The sequence below is a fragment of the Aphelocoma coerulescens genome, unplaced genomic scaffold (assembly GCF_041296385.1).
Source record: "Aphelocoma coerulescens isolate FSJ_1873_10779 unplaced genomic scaffold, UR_Acoe_1.0 HiC_scaffold_118, whole genome shotgun sequence".
NCBI lineage: Eukaryota > Metazoa > Chordata > Aves > Passeriformes > Corvidae > Aphelocoma > Aphelocoma coerulescens.
In genome coordinates, this window is record NW_027183476.1 from 815967 (window position 1) to 831454 (window position 15488).

Below are 15488 nucleotides of genomic sequence, written 5' to 3' on the forward strand. Positions count from 1 at the left end.
GTGAGGTGGGGACACCCTGGGGACACCTTGGGGACATTGGGGACACCCTGGGGACATTGGGGACACGCTGGGGAAATTGGGGACATTGGGGACATCCTGGGGACATCCTGGGGACACCCTGGGGACATCCTGGGGACATCCTGGGGACACCCTGGGGACATCCTGGGGACATCCTGGGGATAGCCTGGGGACATTGGGGACACCTTGGAGACACCCTGGGGACATCAGGGACAACCTGGGGACACCTTGGGGACATTGGGGACACCCTGGGGACATTGGGGACACCCTGGGGACACCCTGGGGACATTGGGGACACCCTGGGGACACCCTGGGGACACCCTGGGGACATGGGGCCAGAGCCTCCACGGCACCCTGGGGCCCAAGAGCAAGGCTGAGTGCGAGGTGGGGACACCCTGGGGACACCCTGGGGACATTGGGAACACCTTGGGGACATCGGGGACACCCTGGGGACATTGGGGATACCCTGGGGACACCCTGGGGACACCCTGGGGACACCCTGGGGACATTGGGGACACCTTGGGAACATTGGGGACACCCTGGGGACACCCTGGGGACATTGGGGACACCTTGGGGACATTGGGGACACCCTGGGGACACCGTGGGGACATTGGGGACACCTTGGGGACATTGGGGACACCCTGGGGATACTGGGGACACCCTGGGGACATTGGGGACACCTTGGGAACATTGGGGACACTCTGGGGACATCCTGGGGGCACCCTGGGGATACCCTGGGGACATTGGGGACACCTTGGGGACACCTTGGGAACACCTGGGGACATCCTGGGGACATCATGGGGACATTGGGGACATCCTGGGGGCACCTTGGGGCCACCTTGGAGACACCTTGGGGACACCCTGGGGACATGGGGACACCTTGGGGACATTGGAGTGGGGGACTCTGGGGTGGCTGTGGGGTGTCCCAGGGTGGCTCTGGGGGTGTCCCATCCCCGAGGTCACCCTGAGGTCACCCCGAGGTGTCCCTGTCACCCCAGATCCTGATGATGCTGGGGCTGCCGGGGTGGCTCTGGGGTGGCTCTGAGGGACACTGGGGTGGCTCTGGGGTGGCTCTGAGGGACACTGGGGTGTCCCAGGGTGGCCCTGGGGGTGTCCCATCCCCAAGGTGACCCCAGGGTGTCCCTGTCACCCCAGATCCTGGTGATGGTGGGGCTGCCAGGATGGGTCACAGGGACACTGGGGTGGCTCTGAGGGACACTGGGGTGGCTCTGGGGTGGCTCTGAAGGACACTGGGGTGGCTCTGGGGGTGTCCCATCCCTGAGGTGACCCCAGGGTGTCCCTGTCACCCCAGATCCTGATGATGCTGGGGCTGCCGGGGTGGGTCACAGGGACACTGGGGTGGCTCTGGGTGACCCTGGGGGTGTCCCATCTCCAAGGTGACCCCAGGGTGACCCCGAAGTGTCCCTGTCACCCCAGATCCTGGTGATGGTGGGGCTGCTGGGGTGGCTCTGAGGGACACTGGGGTGGCTCTGAGGGACACTGGGGTGGCTCTGGGGTGGCCCTGGGGGTGTCCCATCCCCGAGGTGACCCCGAGGTGACCCCAAGGTGTTCGTGTCACCCCAGATCCTGATGATGGTGGGGCTGTCGGGGTGGGTCACAGGGACACTGGGGTGGCTCTGAGGGACACTGGGGTGTCCCAGGGTGGCCCTGGGGGTGTCCCATCCCCGAGGTGACCCCGAGGTGTCCGTGTCACCCCAGATCCTGATGATGGTGGGGCTGCCGGCGGCGGGGAAGACGACGTGGGCGGTGAAGCACGCGGCCGCCAACCCCGGCAAGAAGTACAACATCCTGGGCACCAACGCCATCATGGACAAGATGAGGGTATGGGATACTGGGGACACTGGGGACACTGGGATGGGACTGGGGACACTGGGACATGCTGGGCACCAACGCCATCATGGACAAGATGAGGGTACGGGATACTGGGGACACTGGGATGGGACTGGGGACACTGGGACATGCTGGGCACCAACGCCATCATGGACAAGATGAGGGTACGGGACACTGGGGACACTGGGATGGGACTGGGGACACTGGGACATGCTGGGCACCAACGCCATCATGGACAAGATGAGGGTGGGGGATACTGGGGACACTGGGATGGGACTGGGGACACTGGGACATCCTGGGCACCAACGCCATCATGGACAAGATGAGGGTACGGGATACTGGGGACACTGGGATGGGACTGGGGACACTGGGACATGCTGGGCACCAACGCCATCATGGACAAGATGAGGGTACGGGATACTGGGGACACTGGGATGGGACTGGGGACACTGGGACATCCTGGGCACCAACGCCATCATGGACAAGATGAGGGTACGGGACACTGGGGACACTGGGATGGGACTGGGGACACTGGGACATCCTGGGCACCAACGCCATCATGGACAAGATGAGGGTATGGGATACTGGGGACACTGGGATGGCACTGGGGATACTGGGATGGGACTGGGGACACTGGGACATGCTGGGCACCAACGCCATCATGGACAAGATGAGGGTGGGGGATACTGGGGACACTGGGATGGGACTGGGGACACTGGGACATGCTGGGCACCAACGCCATCATGGACAAGATGAGGGTACGGGATACTGGGATGGGACTGGGGACACTGGGACATGCTGGGCACCAACGCCATCATGGACAGGATGAGGGTACAGGACACTGGGGACACTGGGGACACTGGGATGGGACTGGGGACACTGGGTGACACTGGGGACACTGGGAGGGGACACTGGGATGGGACTGGGGACACTGGGATGGGACTGGGGACACTGGGACATGCTGGGCACCAACGCCATCATGGACAGGATGAGGGTATGGGACACTGGGGGGGGACGCTGGGGACACTGGGATGGGACTGGGGACACTGGGTGACACTGGGGACACTGGGAGGGGACACTGGGATGGGACTGGGGACACTGGGATGGGACTGGGGACACTGGGACATGCTGGGCACCAACGCCATCATGGACAGGATGAGGGTATGGGATACTGGGGACACTGGGATGGGACTGGGGACACTGGGAGGGGACACTGGGACATGCTGGGCACCAACGCCATCATGGACAAGATGAGGGTACGGGATACTGGGGACACTGGGATGGCACTGGGGACACTGGGATGGGACTGGGGACACTGGGACATGCTGGGCACCAACGCCATCATGGACAAGATGAGGGTAGGGGACACTGGGGACACTGGGATGGGACTGGGGACACTGGGACATGCTGGGCACCAACGCCATCATGGACAGGATGAGGGTACGGGATACTGGGGACACTGGGATGGGACTGGGGACACTGGGAGGGGACACTGGGACATGCTGGGCACCAACGCCATCATGGACAAGATGGGGGTATGGGATACTGGGGACACTGGGATGGGACTGGGGACACTGGGACATCCTGGGCACCAACGCCATCATGGACAAGATGAGGGTAGGGGACACTGGGGACACTGGGATGGGACACTGGGATGGGACTGGGGACACTGGGACATGCTGGGCACCAACGCCATCATGGACAAGATGAGGGTACAGGTCACTGGGATGGGACTGGGGACACTGGGATGGGACTGGGGGACACTGGGTGACACTGGGGACACTGGGAGGGGACACTGGGATGGGACTGGGGACACTGGGACATCCTGGGCACCAACGCCATCATGGACAAGATGAGGGTACAGGACACTGGGGATACTGGGGACACTGGGATGGGACTGGGGACACTGGGTGACACTGGGGACACTGGGAGGGGACACTGGGATGGGACTGGGGACACTGGGACATGCTGGGCACCAACGCCATCATGGACTGGATGAGGGTATGGGACACTGGGGGGGGACACTGGGGACACTGGGATGGGACTGGGGACACTGGGACATGCTGGGCACCAACGCCATCATGGACAAGATGAGGGTACGGGACACTGGGGACACTGGGATGGGACTGGGGACACTGGGACATGCTGGGCACCAACGCCATCATGGACAAGATGAGGGTACGGGACACTGGGGACACTGGGATGGCACTGGGGACACTGGGAGGGGACACTGGGGGGACACTGGGACATGCTGGGCACCAACGCCATCATGGACAAGATGAGGGTACGGGATACTGGGGACACTGGGATGGGACTGGGGACACTGGGAGGGGACACTGGGGGGACACTGGGACATCCTGGGCACCAACGCCATCATGGACAAGATGAGGGTGGGGGACACTGGGAGGGGACACTGGGCTGGGACTGGGGACACTGGGGTGGCTCAGGGTGACACTGGGTGACACTGGGGTGACTCTGGGTGACACTGGGGTGGCTCTGGGTGACACTGGTGACACTGGGTGACACTGGGGTGACTCTGGGTGACACTGGGGTGGCTCTGGGTGACACTGGTGACACTGGGTGCCACTGGGGTGGCTCTGGGTGCCACTGGGTGCCACTGGGTGTCCCTGTGCCCAGGTGATGGGGCTGCGGCGGCAGCGGAACTACGCCGGCTGCTGGGACGTGCTGATCCAGCAGGGCTGGGACTGGGGACACTGGGGGACACTGGGTGACACTGGGTGACACTGGGGTGACTCTGGGTGACACTGGGTGCCACTGGGGTGGCTCAGGGTGCCACTGGGTGTCCCTGTGCCCAGGTGATGGGGCTGCGGCAGCAGCGGAAGTGCACCGGCCGCTGGGACGTGCTGATCCAGCAGGGCTGGGACTGGGGATACTGGGGACACTGGGTGGCACTGGGTGACACTGGGGTGGCTCAGGGTGCCACTGGGTGTGATTGATGCCCAGGTGATGGGGCTGCGGAGGCAGCGGAACTGCGCCGGCCGCTGGGACGTGCTGATCCAGCAGGGCTGGGACTGGGGACACTGGGGTGACACTGGGGTGACTCTGGGTGACACTGGGTGCCACTGGGGTGGCTCTGGGTGCCACTGGGTGCCACTGGGTGCCACTGGGTGTGATTGATGGCCTGGTGATGGTGCTGCGGCGGCAGCGGAACTGCGCCGGCCGCTGGGATGTGCTGATCCAGCAGGGCTGGGACTGGGGATACTGGGGGACACTGGGGTGGCTCAGGGTGCCACTGGGTGCCACTGGGTGCCACTGGGGTCCCACTGGGTGTCCCTGTGCCCAGGTGATGGGGCTGCGGCGGCAGCGGAACTGCACCGACCGCTGGGACGTGCTGATCCAGCAGGGCTGGGACTGGGGATACTGGGGGACACTGGGGTGACACTGGGTGACACTGGGGGACACTGGGGTGGCTCAGGGTGCCACTGGGTGCCACTGGGTGCCACTGGGTGTCCCTGTGCCCAGGTGATGGGGCTGCGGCGGCAGCGGAACTACGCCGGCTGCTGGGACGTGCTGATCCAGCAGGGCTGGGACTGGGGACACTGGGGGACACTGGGGACACTGGGGTGGCTCAGGGTGACACTGGGGTGCCACTGGGGTGCCACTGGGTGCCACTGGGTGCCACTGGGTGTCCCTGTGCCCAGGTGATGGGGCTGCGGCGGCAGCGGAACTACGCCGGCCGCTGGGACGTGCTGATCCAGCAGGGCTGGGACTGGGGATACTGGGGACACTGGGGACACTGGGGTGGCTCAGGGTGCCACTGGGTGCCACTGGGTGCCACTGGGTGTCCCTGTGCCCAGGTGATGGGGCTGCGGCGGCAGCGGAACTACGCCGGCCGCTGGGACGTGCTGATCCAGCAGGGCTGGGACTGGGGACACTGGGGGACACTGGGTGACACTGGGTGACACTGGGGTGACTCTGGGTGACACTGGGTGCCACTGGGTGCCACTGGGGTCCCACTGGGTGTCCCTGTGCCCAGGTGATGGGGCTGCGGCGGCAGCGGAACTACGCCGGCCGCTGGGACGTGCTGATCCAGCAGGGCTGGGACTGGGGACACTGGGGGACACTGGGTGGCACTGGGGTGACTCTGGGTGCCACTGGGTGTCCCTGTGCCCAGGTGATGGGGCTGCGGCGGCAGCGGAACTACGCCGGCCGCTGGGACGTGCTGATCCACCAGGCCACGCAGTGCCTGAACCGCCTCATCCAGATCGCCGCCCGCAAGCGCCGCAACTACATCCTGGACCAGGTGCCAGCCGGGCATCCCCGTGCCACCCCTGGGGTCCCTGTGCCACTCCTGGGGTCCCTGTGCCCATCCTGGGGTCCCTGTGCCCATCCTGGGGGTCCCTGTGCCCATCCTGGGGTCCCTGTCACCTCCTGGGGTTCTTGTCACCTCCACCCTGGCATCTCCTTGCCCATCCCTGGGCTCCCTGTGCCCATCCCTGGGGTCCCCTTGCCCATCCCTGGGGTCCCTGTTCCACCCTGGGCTCCCTGTGCCACCCTGGGCTCCCTGTGCCCATCCCTTGGGTCCCTGTGCCCATCCTTGGGATCCCTGTGCCCATCCTGGGGGTCCCTGTGCCCATCCTGGGGTCCCTGTCACCTCCTGGGGTTCTTGTCACCTCCACCCTGGCATCCCCTTGCCCATCCCTGGGCTCCCTGTGCCCATCCCTGGGGTCCCCTTGCCCATCCCTGGGTCCCAGTGCCATCCCTGGCATCCCCTTGCCCATCCCTGGGCTCCCTGTGCCCATCCCTGGGGTCCGTGTTCCACCCTGGGCTCCCTGTGCCCATCCCTGGGGTCCCTGTGCCCACCCTGGGGTCCCTGTGCCCATCCTGGGGTCCCTGTCACTTCCTGGGGTTCCTGTCACCTCCACCCTGGCATCTCCTTGCCCATCCCTGGGGTCCCTGTGCCCATCCCTGGGGTCCCCTTGCCCATCCCTGGGGTCCCTGTTCCACCCTGGGCTCCCTGTGCCACCCTGGGCTCCCTGTGCCCATCCCTTGGGTCCCTGTGCCCATCCTTGGGATCCCTGTGCCCATCCTGGGGTCCCTGTGCCACCCCTGGGGTCCCTGTGCCCATCCTGGGGGTCCCTGTGCCACCCCTGGGGTCCCTGTCACCTCCTGGGGTTCTTGTCACCTCCACCCTGGGGTCCCCTTGCCCATCCCTGGGCTCCCTGTGCCCATCCCTGGGGTCCCTCTGCCATCCTGGGGTCCTTGTGCCCATCCTGGACCAGGTGCCAGCCTGGCATCCCTTTGCCCATCCCTGGGGTCCCTGTGCCCATCCCTGGGCTCCTTGTGCCCACCCAGGGCTCCGTGTTCCACCCTGGGCTCCCTGTGCCCATCCCTGAGGTTCCTGTGCCCATCCCTGAGCTCCCTGTTCCACCCTGAGGTCCCTGTGCCACCCTGGGCTCCCTGTGCCCATCCCTTGGGTCCCTGTGCCCATCCTTGGGATCCCTGTGCCCATCCTGGGGTCCCTGTGCCCATCCTGGGGGTCCCTGTGCCACCCCTGGGGTCCCTGTCACCTCCTGGGGTTCTTGTCACCTCCACCCTGGCATCCCCTTGCCCATCCCTGGGGTCCCTGTGCCCATCCCTGGGGTCCCCTTGCCCATCCCTGGGGTCCCTGTGCCCATCCCTGGGGTCCCTCTGCCATCCTGGGGTCCTTGTGCCCATCCTGGACCAGGTACCAGCCTGGCATCCCTTTGCCCATCCCTGGGGTCCCTGTGCCCATCCCTGGCATCCCTTTGCCCATCCCTGGGGTCCCTGTGCCCATCCCTGGGCTCCTTGTGCCCACCCAGGGCTCCGTGTTCCACCCTGGGCTCCCTGTGCCCATCCCTGAGGTCCCTGTGCCACCCTGGGCTCCCTGTGCCCATCCCTGAGGTCCCTGTGCCACCCTGGGCTCCCTGTGCCCACCCTGGGCTCCCTGTGCCATCCCTGGGCTCCCTGTGCCCACCCAGGGGTCCGTGTTCCACCCTGGGCTCCCTGTGCCACCCTGGGCTCCCTGTGCCCATCCCTTGGGTCCCTGTGCCCATCCTTGGGGTCCCTGTGCCCACCCTGGGCTCCCTGTGCCACCCTGGGCTCCCTGTGCCCATCCCTTGTGTCCCTGTGCCCACCCTTGGGGTCCCTGTGCCCACCCTGGGCTCCCTGTGCCCATCCCTGGGGTCCCTGTCACCTCCTGGGGTTCCTGTCACCTCCACCCTGGCATCTCCTTGCCCATCCCTGGGGTCCCTGTGCCCATCCCTGGGGTCCCTCTGCCATCCTGGGGTCCTTGTGCCCATCCTGGACCAGGTGCCAGCCTGGCATCCCTTTGCCCATCCCTGGGGTCCCTGTGCCCATCCCTGGGCTCCTTGTGCCCACCCAGGGCTCCGTGTTCCACCCTGGGCTCCCTGTGCCCATCCCTGAGGTTCCTGTGCCCATCCCTGAGCTCCCTGTTCCACCCTGAGGTTCCTGTGCCACCCTGGGCTCCCTGTGCCCATCCCTTGGGTCCCTGTGCCCATCCTTGGGATCCCTGTGCCCATCCTGGGGTCCCTGTGCCCATCCTGGGGGTCCCTGTGCCACCCCTGGGGTCCCTGTCACCTCCTGGGGTTCTTGTCACCTCCACCCTGGCATCCCCTTGCCCATCCCTGGGGTCCCTGTGCCCATCCCTGGGGTCCCTCTGCCATCCTGGGGTCCTTGTGCCCATCCTGGACCAGGTACCAGCCTGGCATCCCTTTGCCCATCCCTGGGGTCCCTGTGCCCATCCCTGGCATCCCTTTGCCCATCCCTGGGGTCCCTGTGCCCATCCCTGGGCTCCTTGTGCCCACCCAGGGCTCCGTGTTCCACCCTGGGCTCCCTGTGCCCATCCCTGAGGTCCCTGTGCCACCCTGGGCTCCCTGTGCCCATCCCTGAGGTCCCTGTGCCACCCTGGGCTCCCTGTGCCCACCCTGGGCTCCCTGTGCCATCCCTGGGCTCCCTGTGCCCACCCAGGGGTCCGTGTTCCACCCTGGGCTCCCTGTGCCACCCTGGGCTCCCTGTGCCCATCCCTTGGGTCCCTGTGCCCATCCTTGGGGTCCCTGTGCCCACCCTGGGCTCCCTGTGCCACCCTGGGCTCCCTGTGCCCATCCCTTGTGTCCCTGTGCCCATCCTTGGGGTCCCTGTGCCCACCCTGGGGTCCCTGTGCCCACCCTGGGGTCCCTGTGCCCATCCTGGGGGTCCCTGTGCCCATCCCTGGGGTCCCTGTCACCTCCTGGGGTTCCTGTCACCTCCACCCTGGCATCTCCTTGCCCATCCCTGGGGTCCCTGTGCCCATCCCTGGGGTCCCCTTGCCCATCCCTGGGCTCCCTGTGCCCATTCCTGGGGTCCCTCTGCCATCCAGGGGTCCTTGTGCCCATCCTGGAGCAAGTGCCAGCCTGGCATCCCTTTGCCCATCCCTGGGCTCCCTGTGCCCACCCTGGGCTCCCTGTGCCATCCCTGGGCTCCCTGTGCCACCCTGGGCTCCCTGTGCCCATCCCTGAGGTTCCTGTGCCCACCCTGGGCTCCCTGTGCTGCCCATCCTGGGAATTTCCCCTTCTCTTTTCCCAAATTTCCCCTTTTCCACCCCAAATTCCCCCTTTTTTTTTGGCCGAGCAGAACAAAAACTCCCCCAAAGCCCAAATTTCCCCTCATTTTTCCCCAATTTTCCCCCAATTTTTCCCAAATTTCCCCTCATTTTTCCCCAATTCTTACCCAATTTTTCCCAAATTTCCCCCCAATTTTTTCCCAATTTTTCCCAATTTTCCCCAATTTCCCCCAATTTTTCTCCATTTTTCCTCATTTTTCCCACTTTTTTCTCAAATTTTCCCATTTTTTTCCCATTTTCCTGATTTTTTCCCCATTTTCCTAATTTTTCTGAATTTTTCCCCAATCTTTCCCCATTTTCCCCATTTTTACTCATTTGCTCCAATTTCCCCATTTTCCCCCCAATTTTCCCCAATTTTTCCCAAATTTCCCCCAAATTTCCCCCAAATTTCCCCCCAGTTTTTCCCAAATTTTTCCCAGATTTCCCCCTAATTTCCCATAATTTTTCCCAAAGTTTTCCCCCAAATTTTCCCCAATTTTCTCCAATTTTTACCAATTTTCCCCCATTTTTCCCCCAATTTTTCCCAATTTTCCCCAATTTTTCTCCATTTTTCCTCACTTTTCCCACTTTTTCCCAAATTTTCCCATTTTTCCCCATTTTCCTGGTTTTTTTCCCCATTTCCCCAATTTTCCCGAATTTTTCCCCAACCTTTCCCCATTTTCCCCATTTTTCCCTGTTTGTTCCAATTTCCCCATTTTTCCCCCAATTTTCCCCCAATTTTTCCCAATTTTTCCCCAATTTCCCCCAAATTTTCCCCAAATTTCCCCCCAATTTTTCCCAGTTTTTCCCAAATTTCCCCCCAATTTTTCCCAAAGTTTTCCCAAAATTTTCCCCAATTTTTCCCAATTTCTCCCCAATTTTTCCCAATTCTTTCCAGTTTTTTCCCACATTTTCTCCCAATTTTTCCCCCCATTTTTTCCCCAATTTTTCCCAAATTTTCCCCCAATTTCTTCCAAATTTTTCCCAAATTTCCTCCTAATTTTCTCCCAATTTTTCCCAGTTTTTCCCAAACTTTTCCCAAATTTTCCTTCCAATTTCCCCCTATTTTTTCCCCTTTTTTCCCCCAAATTTTCCCCAATTTTCCAATTTTTCTCCATTTTTCCTCATTTTTCCCACTTTTTCCCAAATTTTCCCATTTTTCCCCATTTTCCTGATTTTTTCCCCATTTTCCTAATTTTTCTGAATTTTCCCCCAATCTTTCCCCATTTTCCTCATTTTTACTCATTTGCTCCAATTTCCCCATTTTTCCCCCAATTTTCCCCAATTTTTCCCAAATTTCCCCCAAATTTCCCCCAAATTTCCCTCCAGTTTTTCCCAAATTTTTCCCAAATTTCCCCCTAATTTCCCATAATTTTTCCCAAAGTTTTCCCCCAAAATTTCCCCAATTTTCTCCAATTTTTACCAATTTTCCCCCATTTTTCCCCCAATTTTCCCCAATTTTTCTCCATTTTTCCTCACTTTTCCCACTTTTTCCCAAATTTTCCCATTTTTCCCCATTTTCCTGTTTTTTTTCCCATTTCCCCAATTTTCCCGAATTTTTCCCCAACCTTTCCCCATTTTCCCCATTTGTCCCTATTTGCTCCAATTTCCCCATTTTTCCCCCAAATTTTCCCCAAATTTCCCCCCAATTTTTCCCAGTTTTCCCAAAATTTCCCCCAAATTTTCCCCAATTTTTTCCAAATTTTCCCCCAATTTCTTCCAAATTTTTCCCAAATTTCCCCCTAATTTTCCCCCAATTTTTCCCAGTTTTTCCCAAATTTTTCTCAAATTTTCCCCCCAATTTCCCCCCAATTTTTCCCAAATTTTCCCCCAAATTTTCCCCAATTTTTTTCAATTTCCCCCAATTTTTCTCCATTTTTCCTATTTTTTCCCACTTTTTTCTCAAATTTTCCCATTTTTTCCCCATTTTCCAGATTTTGTTCCCCCATTTCCCCAATTTTCCTGATTTTTCCCCCAATCTTTCCCAATTTTCCCCCTTTTTTCTCCAATTTCCCCATTTTCCCCCTTTTTTCCCCCTTTTTCCCCATTTCCTGATTTTTTCTCCATTTGTCCCATTTTTCCCCAATTTTTCCCAATTATCCCTTTTTCTTTTCCCAATTTTCTCAATTTTTGCCAATTTCCCCAATTTTCCCCCCAATTTTTCGCCATTTTTCCTCATTTTTTGTCCATTTTTTCCCATTTTTTCCCATTTTTTCCCATTTTTCTCCCCAGACTCTCTCCAGCTCTCCCCAGCACTGGAAAATGGTTCCCAAATCCTCCTTTCCCACCCCAAAATCTCCATTTTTCCGTCAAACCGCCTGAAAAAATCCCCAAAAATCCCTAAAAAATCCCAATTTTTTGCCGTTTTTTCCCATTTTTTCCCATTTTTTCCCATTTTTGACCCCAGACTCTCTCCAGCTTTCGCCATCATTAGAAAGTGCCTCCCCAAATCCTCCTTTCCCACCCCAAAATCTCCATTTTTCAGTCAAAGTGCCTGAAAAAATCCCCAAAAATCGCTAAAAAATCCCAATTTTTTGCTGTTTTTTTCCATTTTTTCCCCTTTTCACCCCATTTTTTCCCGTTTTCGCCCTTTTTCTCCCCAGACCAACGTGTACGGCTCGGCGCATCCCCAAATCCTCCTTTCCCACCCCAAAATCTCCATTTTTCAGTCAAAGTGCCTGAAAAAATCCCCAAAAATCGCTAAAAAATCCCAATTTTTTGCCGTTTTTTTCCCGTTTTTTCCCCTTTTCACCCCGTTTTTTCCCCTTTTCACCCCGTTTTTTCCCGTTTTCGCCCTTTTTCTCCCCAGACCAACGTGTACGACTCGGTGCCTCCCCAACTCCTCCTTTCCCACCCCAAAATCTCCATTTTTCAGTCAAACCGGTTGGAAAAACCCCCAAAAATCGCTAAAAAATCCCAATTTTTTGCCGTTTTTTCCCATTTTTTCCCATTTTTTCCCATTTTTGACCCCAGACTCTCTCCAGCTTTCGCCATCATTAGAAAGTGCCTCCCCAAATCCTCCTTTCCCACCCCAAAATCTCCATTTTTCAGTCAAAGTGCCTGAAAAAATCCCCAAAAATCGCTAAAAAATCCCGTTTTTTTCCCGTTTTTTCCCCTTTTCACCCCATTTTTTCCCCTTTTCACCCCGTTTTTTCCCGTTTCTCCCTGTTTTCTCCCCAGACCAACGTGTACGGCTCGGTGCCTCCCCAAATCCTCCTTTCCCACCCCAAAATCTCCATTTTTCAGTCAACCCGGCTGGAAAAACCCCCAAAAATCGCTAAAAAATCCCAATTTTTTGCCGTTTTTTTTCCATTTTTTCCCCTTTTCACCCCATTTTTTCCTGTTTCTCCCTGTTTTCTCCCCAGACCAACGTGTACGACTCGGTGCCTCCCCAAATCCTCCTTTTCCACCCCAAAATCTCCATTTTTCCGTCAAAGTGCCTGAAAAAATCCCCAAAAATCGCTAAAAAATCCCAATTTTTCGCCGTTTTTTTTCCCGTTTTTTCCCCTTTTCACCCCGTTTTTTCCCCGTTTTCGCCCTTTTTCTCCCCAGACCAACGTGTACGGCTCGGTGCATCCCCAAATCCTCCTTTCCCACCCCAAAATCTCCATTTTTCCGTCAAACCGGCTGAAAAAACCCCCAAAAATCGCTAAAAAATCCCAGTTTTTTGCCGTTTTTTTCCCTTTTCACCCCGTTTTTTCCCGTTTTCGCCCTTTTTCTCCCCAGACCAACGTGTACAGCTCTCCCCAGCCCTGGAAAATGGTTCCCAAATCCTCCTTTCCCACCCCAAAATCTCCATTTTTCCGTCAAACCGCCTGAAAAAATCCCCAAAAATCCCTAAAAAATCCCAATTTTTTGCCGTTTTTTCCCATTTTTTCCCATTTTTTCCCATTTTTGACCCCAGACTCTCTCCAGCTTTCGCCATCATTAGAAAGTGCCTCCCCAAATCCTCCTTTCCCACCCCAAAATCTCCATTTTTCAGTCAAAGTGCCTGAAAAAATCCCCAAAAATCCCTAAAAACTCCCAATTTTTTCCTGTTTTTTTTCCATTTTTTCCCCGTTTTTCCCAACTTTCCCGTTTTTCTCCCCAGACTCTCTCCAGCTCTCCCCATCATTAGAAAATGCCTCCCCAAATCCTCCTTTCCCACCCCAAAATCTCCATTTTTTGAGCAAACTCCACAAAAATCACCTCTAAAAAGCCCTAAAAAATCCCATTTTTTGCCCTTTTTTTCCCGTTTTTCCCAATTTTTCCCATTTTTCTCTCCAGCTCTCCCCATCCCTGGAAAATGGTTCCCAAATCCTCCTTTCCCACCCCAAAATCTCCATTTTTCAGTCAAACCGGCTGAAAAAATCCCCAAAAATCGCTAAAAAATCCCAATTTTTTGCCGTTTTTTCCCTTTTTTTCCCCTTTTCACCCCGTTTTTTCCCGTTTCCCCCTGTTTTCTCCCCAGACCAACGTGTACGGCTCGGTGCCTCCCCAAATCCTCCTTTCCCACCCCAAAATCTCCATTTTTCAGTCAAACCGGTTGGAAAAACCCCCAAAAATCGCTAAAAAATCCCAATTTTTTGCCGTTTTTTCCCACTTTTTCCCATTTTTTCCCATTTTTGACCCCAGACTCTCTCCCGCTTTCGCCATCATTAGAAAGTGCCTCCCCAAATCCTCCTTTCCCACCCCAAAATCTCCATTTTTCAGTCAAACCGGTTGGAAAAATCCCCAAAAATCGCTAAAAAATCCCAATTTTTTGCCGTTTTTTCCCATTTTTTCCCCTTTTCACCCCATTTTTTCCCGTTTCCCCCTGTTTTCACCCCAGACCAACGTGTACGGCTCGGCACATCCCCAAATCCTCCTTTTCCACCCCAAAATCTCCATTTTTCCGTCAAACCGGCTGGAAAAATCCCCAAAAATCGCTACAAAATCCCAATTTTTTGCCGCTTTTTTCCCGTTTTTTCCCCTTTTCACCCCGTTTTTTCCCGTTTTTTCCCCTTTTCACTCCGTTTTTTCCCGTTTTCGCCCTTTTTCTCCCCAGACCAACGTGTACGGCTCGGCGCAGCGGCAGAAGATGCCTCCCCAAATCCTCCTTTCCCACCCCAAAATCTCCATTTTTCCGTCAAACCGGCTGAAAAAATCCCCAAAAATCGCTAAAAAATCCCGTTTTTTTCCCCTTTTCACCCCGTTTTTTCCCGTTTTTTCCCCTTTTCACCCCGTTTTTTCCCGTTTTTTCCCCTTTTCACCCCGTTTTTTCCCGTTTTTTCCCCTTTTCACCCCGTTTTTTCCCGTTTCCCCCTGTTTTCTCCCCAGACCAACGTGTACGGCTCGGCGCAGCGGCGGAAGATGCGGCCGTTCGAGGGTTTCCAGCGCAAGGCCATCGTCGTGTGCCCCACGGACCAGGAGCTGCGGCTCCGAACCGTCAAACGCACGGACGAGGAGGGCAAGGACGTGCCCGACCACGCCGTGCTCGAGATGAAGGGTGCGCTTTGGGGAGAAAAACGGGCGGTTTGGGAAAAAACCGGGAGAAATGGGGAGAAAGGGGGAAAAATGGTGAAGAAACGGCGAAAAAATGGTGAAAAAAGGGCGAAAAATGGGGAAAAAATGGAAAAAACGGAGGGAGAAATGGTGAAAAATGGGGGGGGAAATGGGGAAAAAATGGGGAAGAAACGGCGAAAAATGGGGAAAAAATGGGAAAAAGCGGGGGGAGAAACGGCAAAAAAACAGTGAAAAACGGGGGGAAATGGGGAAAAAATGGGGAAAAAACGGCGAAAAATGGGGGAAAAATGGCGAAAAAATGGCGGGAGAAATGGCGAAAAAACAGTGAAAAACGGTGGGGGAAATGGGGAAAAAATGGGGAAAAACAGTGAAAAAACGGGGAAGAAATGGGGGGAAATGGGGAAGAAACGGGGAAAATGGTGAAAAAATGGCGAAAAACAGTGAAAAAACCGGGAAAAAACGGCGAAAAAAGGAGGAAAAAAGGGCAAAAAAACAGTGAAAAATGGGGGGGAAATGGGGAAAAAATTGGGGAAAATGGGGAAAAAATGGGGGA

General features: G+C 57.0%; 1 protein-coding gene across 1 annotated transcript in view; it reads left to right on the forward strand.

Annotated features, from left to right (window-relative positions):
* Nucleotides 1-14918, forward strand: part of LOC138100616 (heterogeneous nuclear ribonucleoprotein U-like protein 1) — a gene marked incomplete at its 3' end in the record, with an annotated part of 43174 nt that extends 28256 nt beyond the window's left edge. Inside the window, 3 exon segments of the mRNA XM_068998490.1 lie at nt 1738-1860; nt 6005-6133; nt 14750-14918. Of these exon segments, the coding sequence (XP_068854591.1) occupies nt 1738-1860; nt 6005-6133; nt 14750-14918 (421 nt within the window).
* Between the last annotated feature and the right edge of the window lie 570 nt (nt 14919-15488).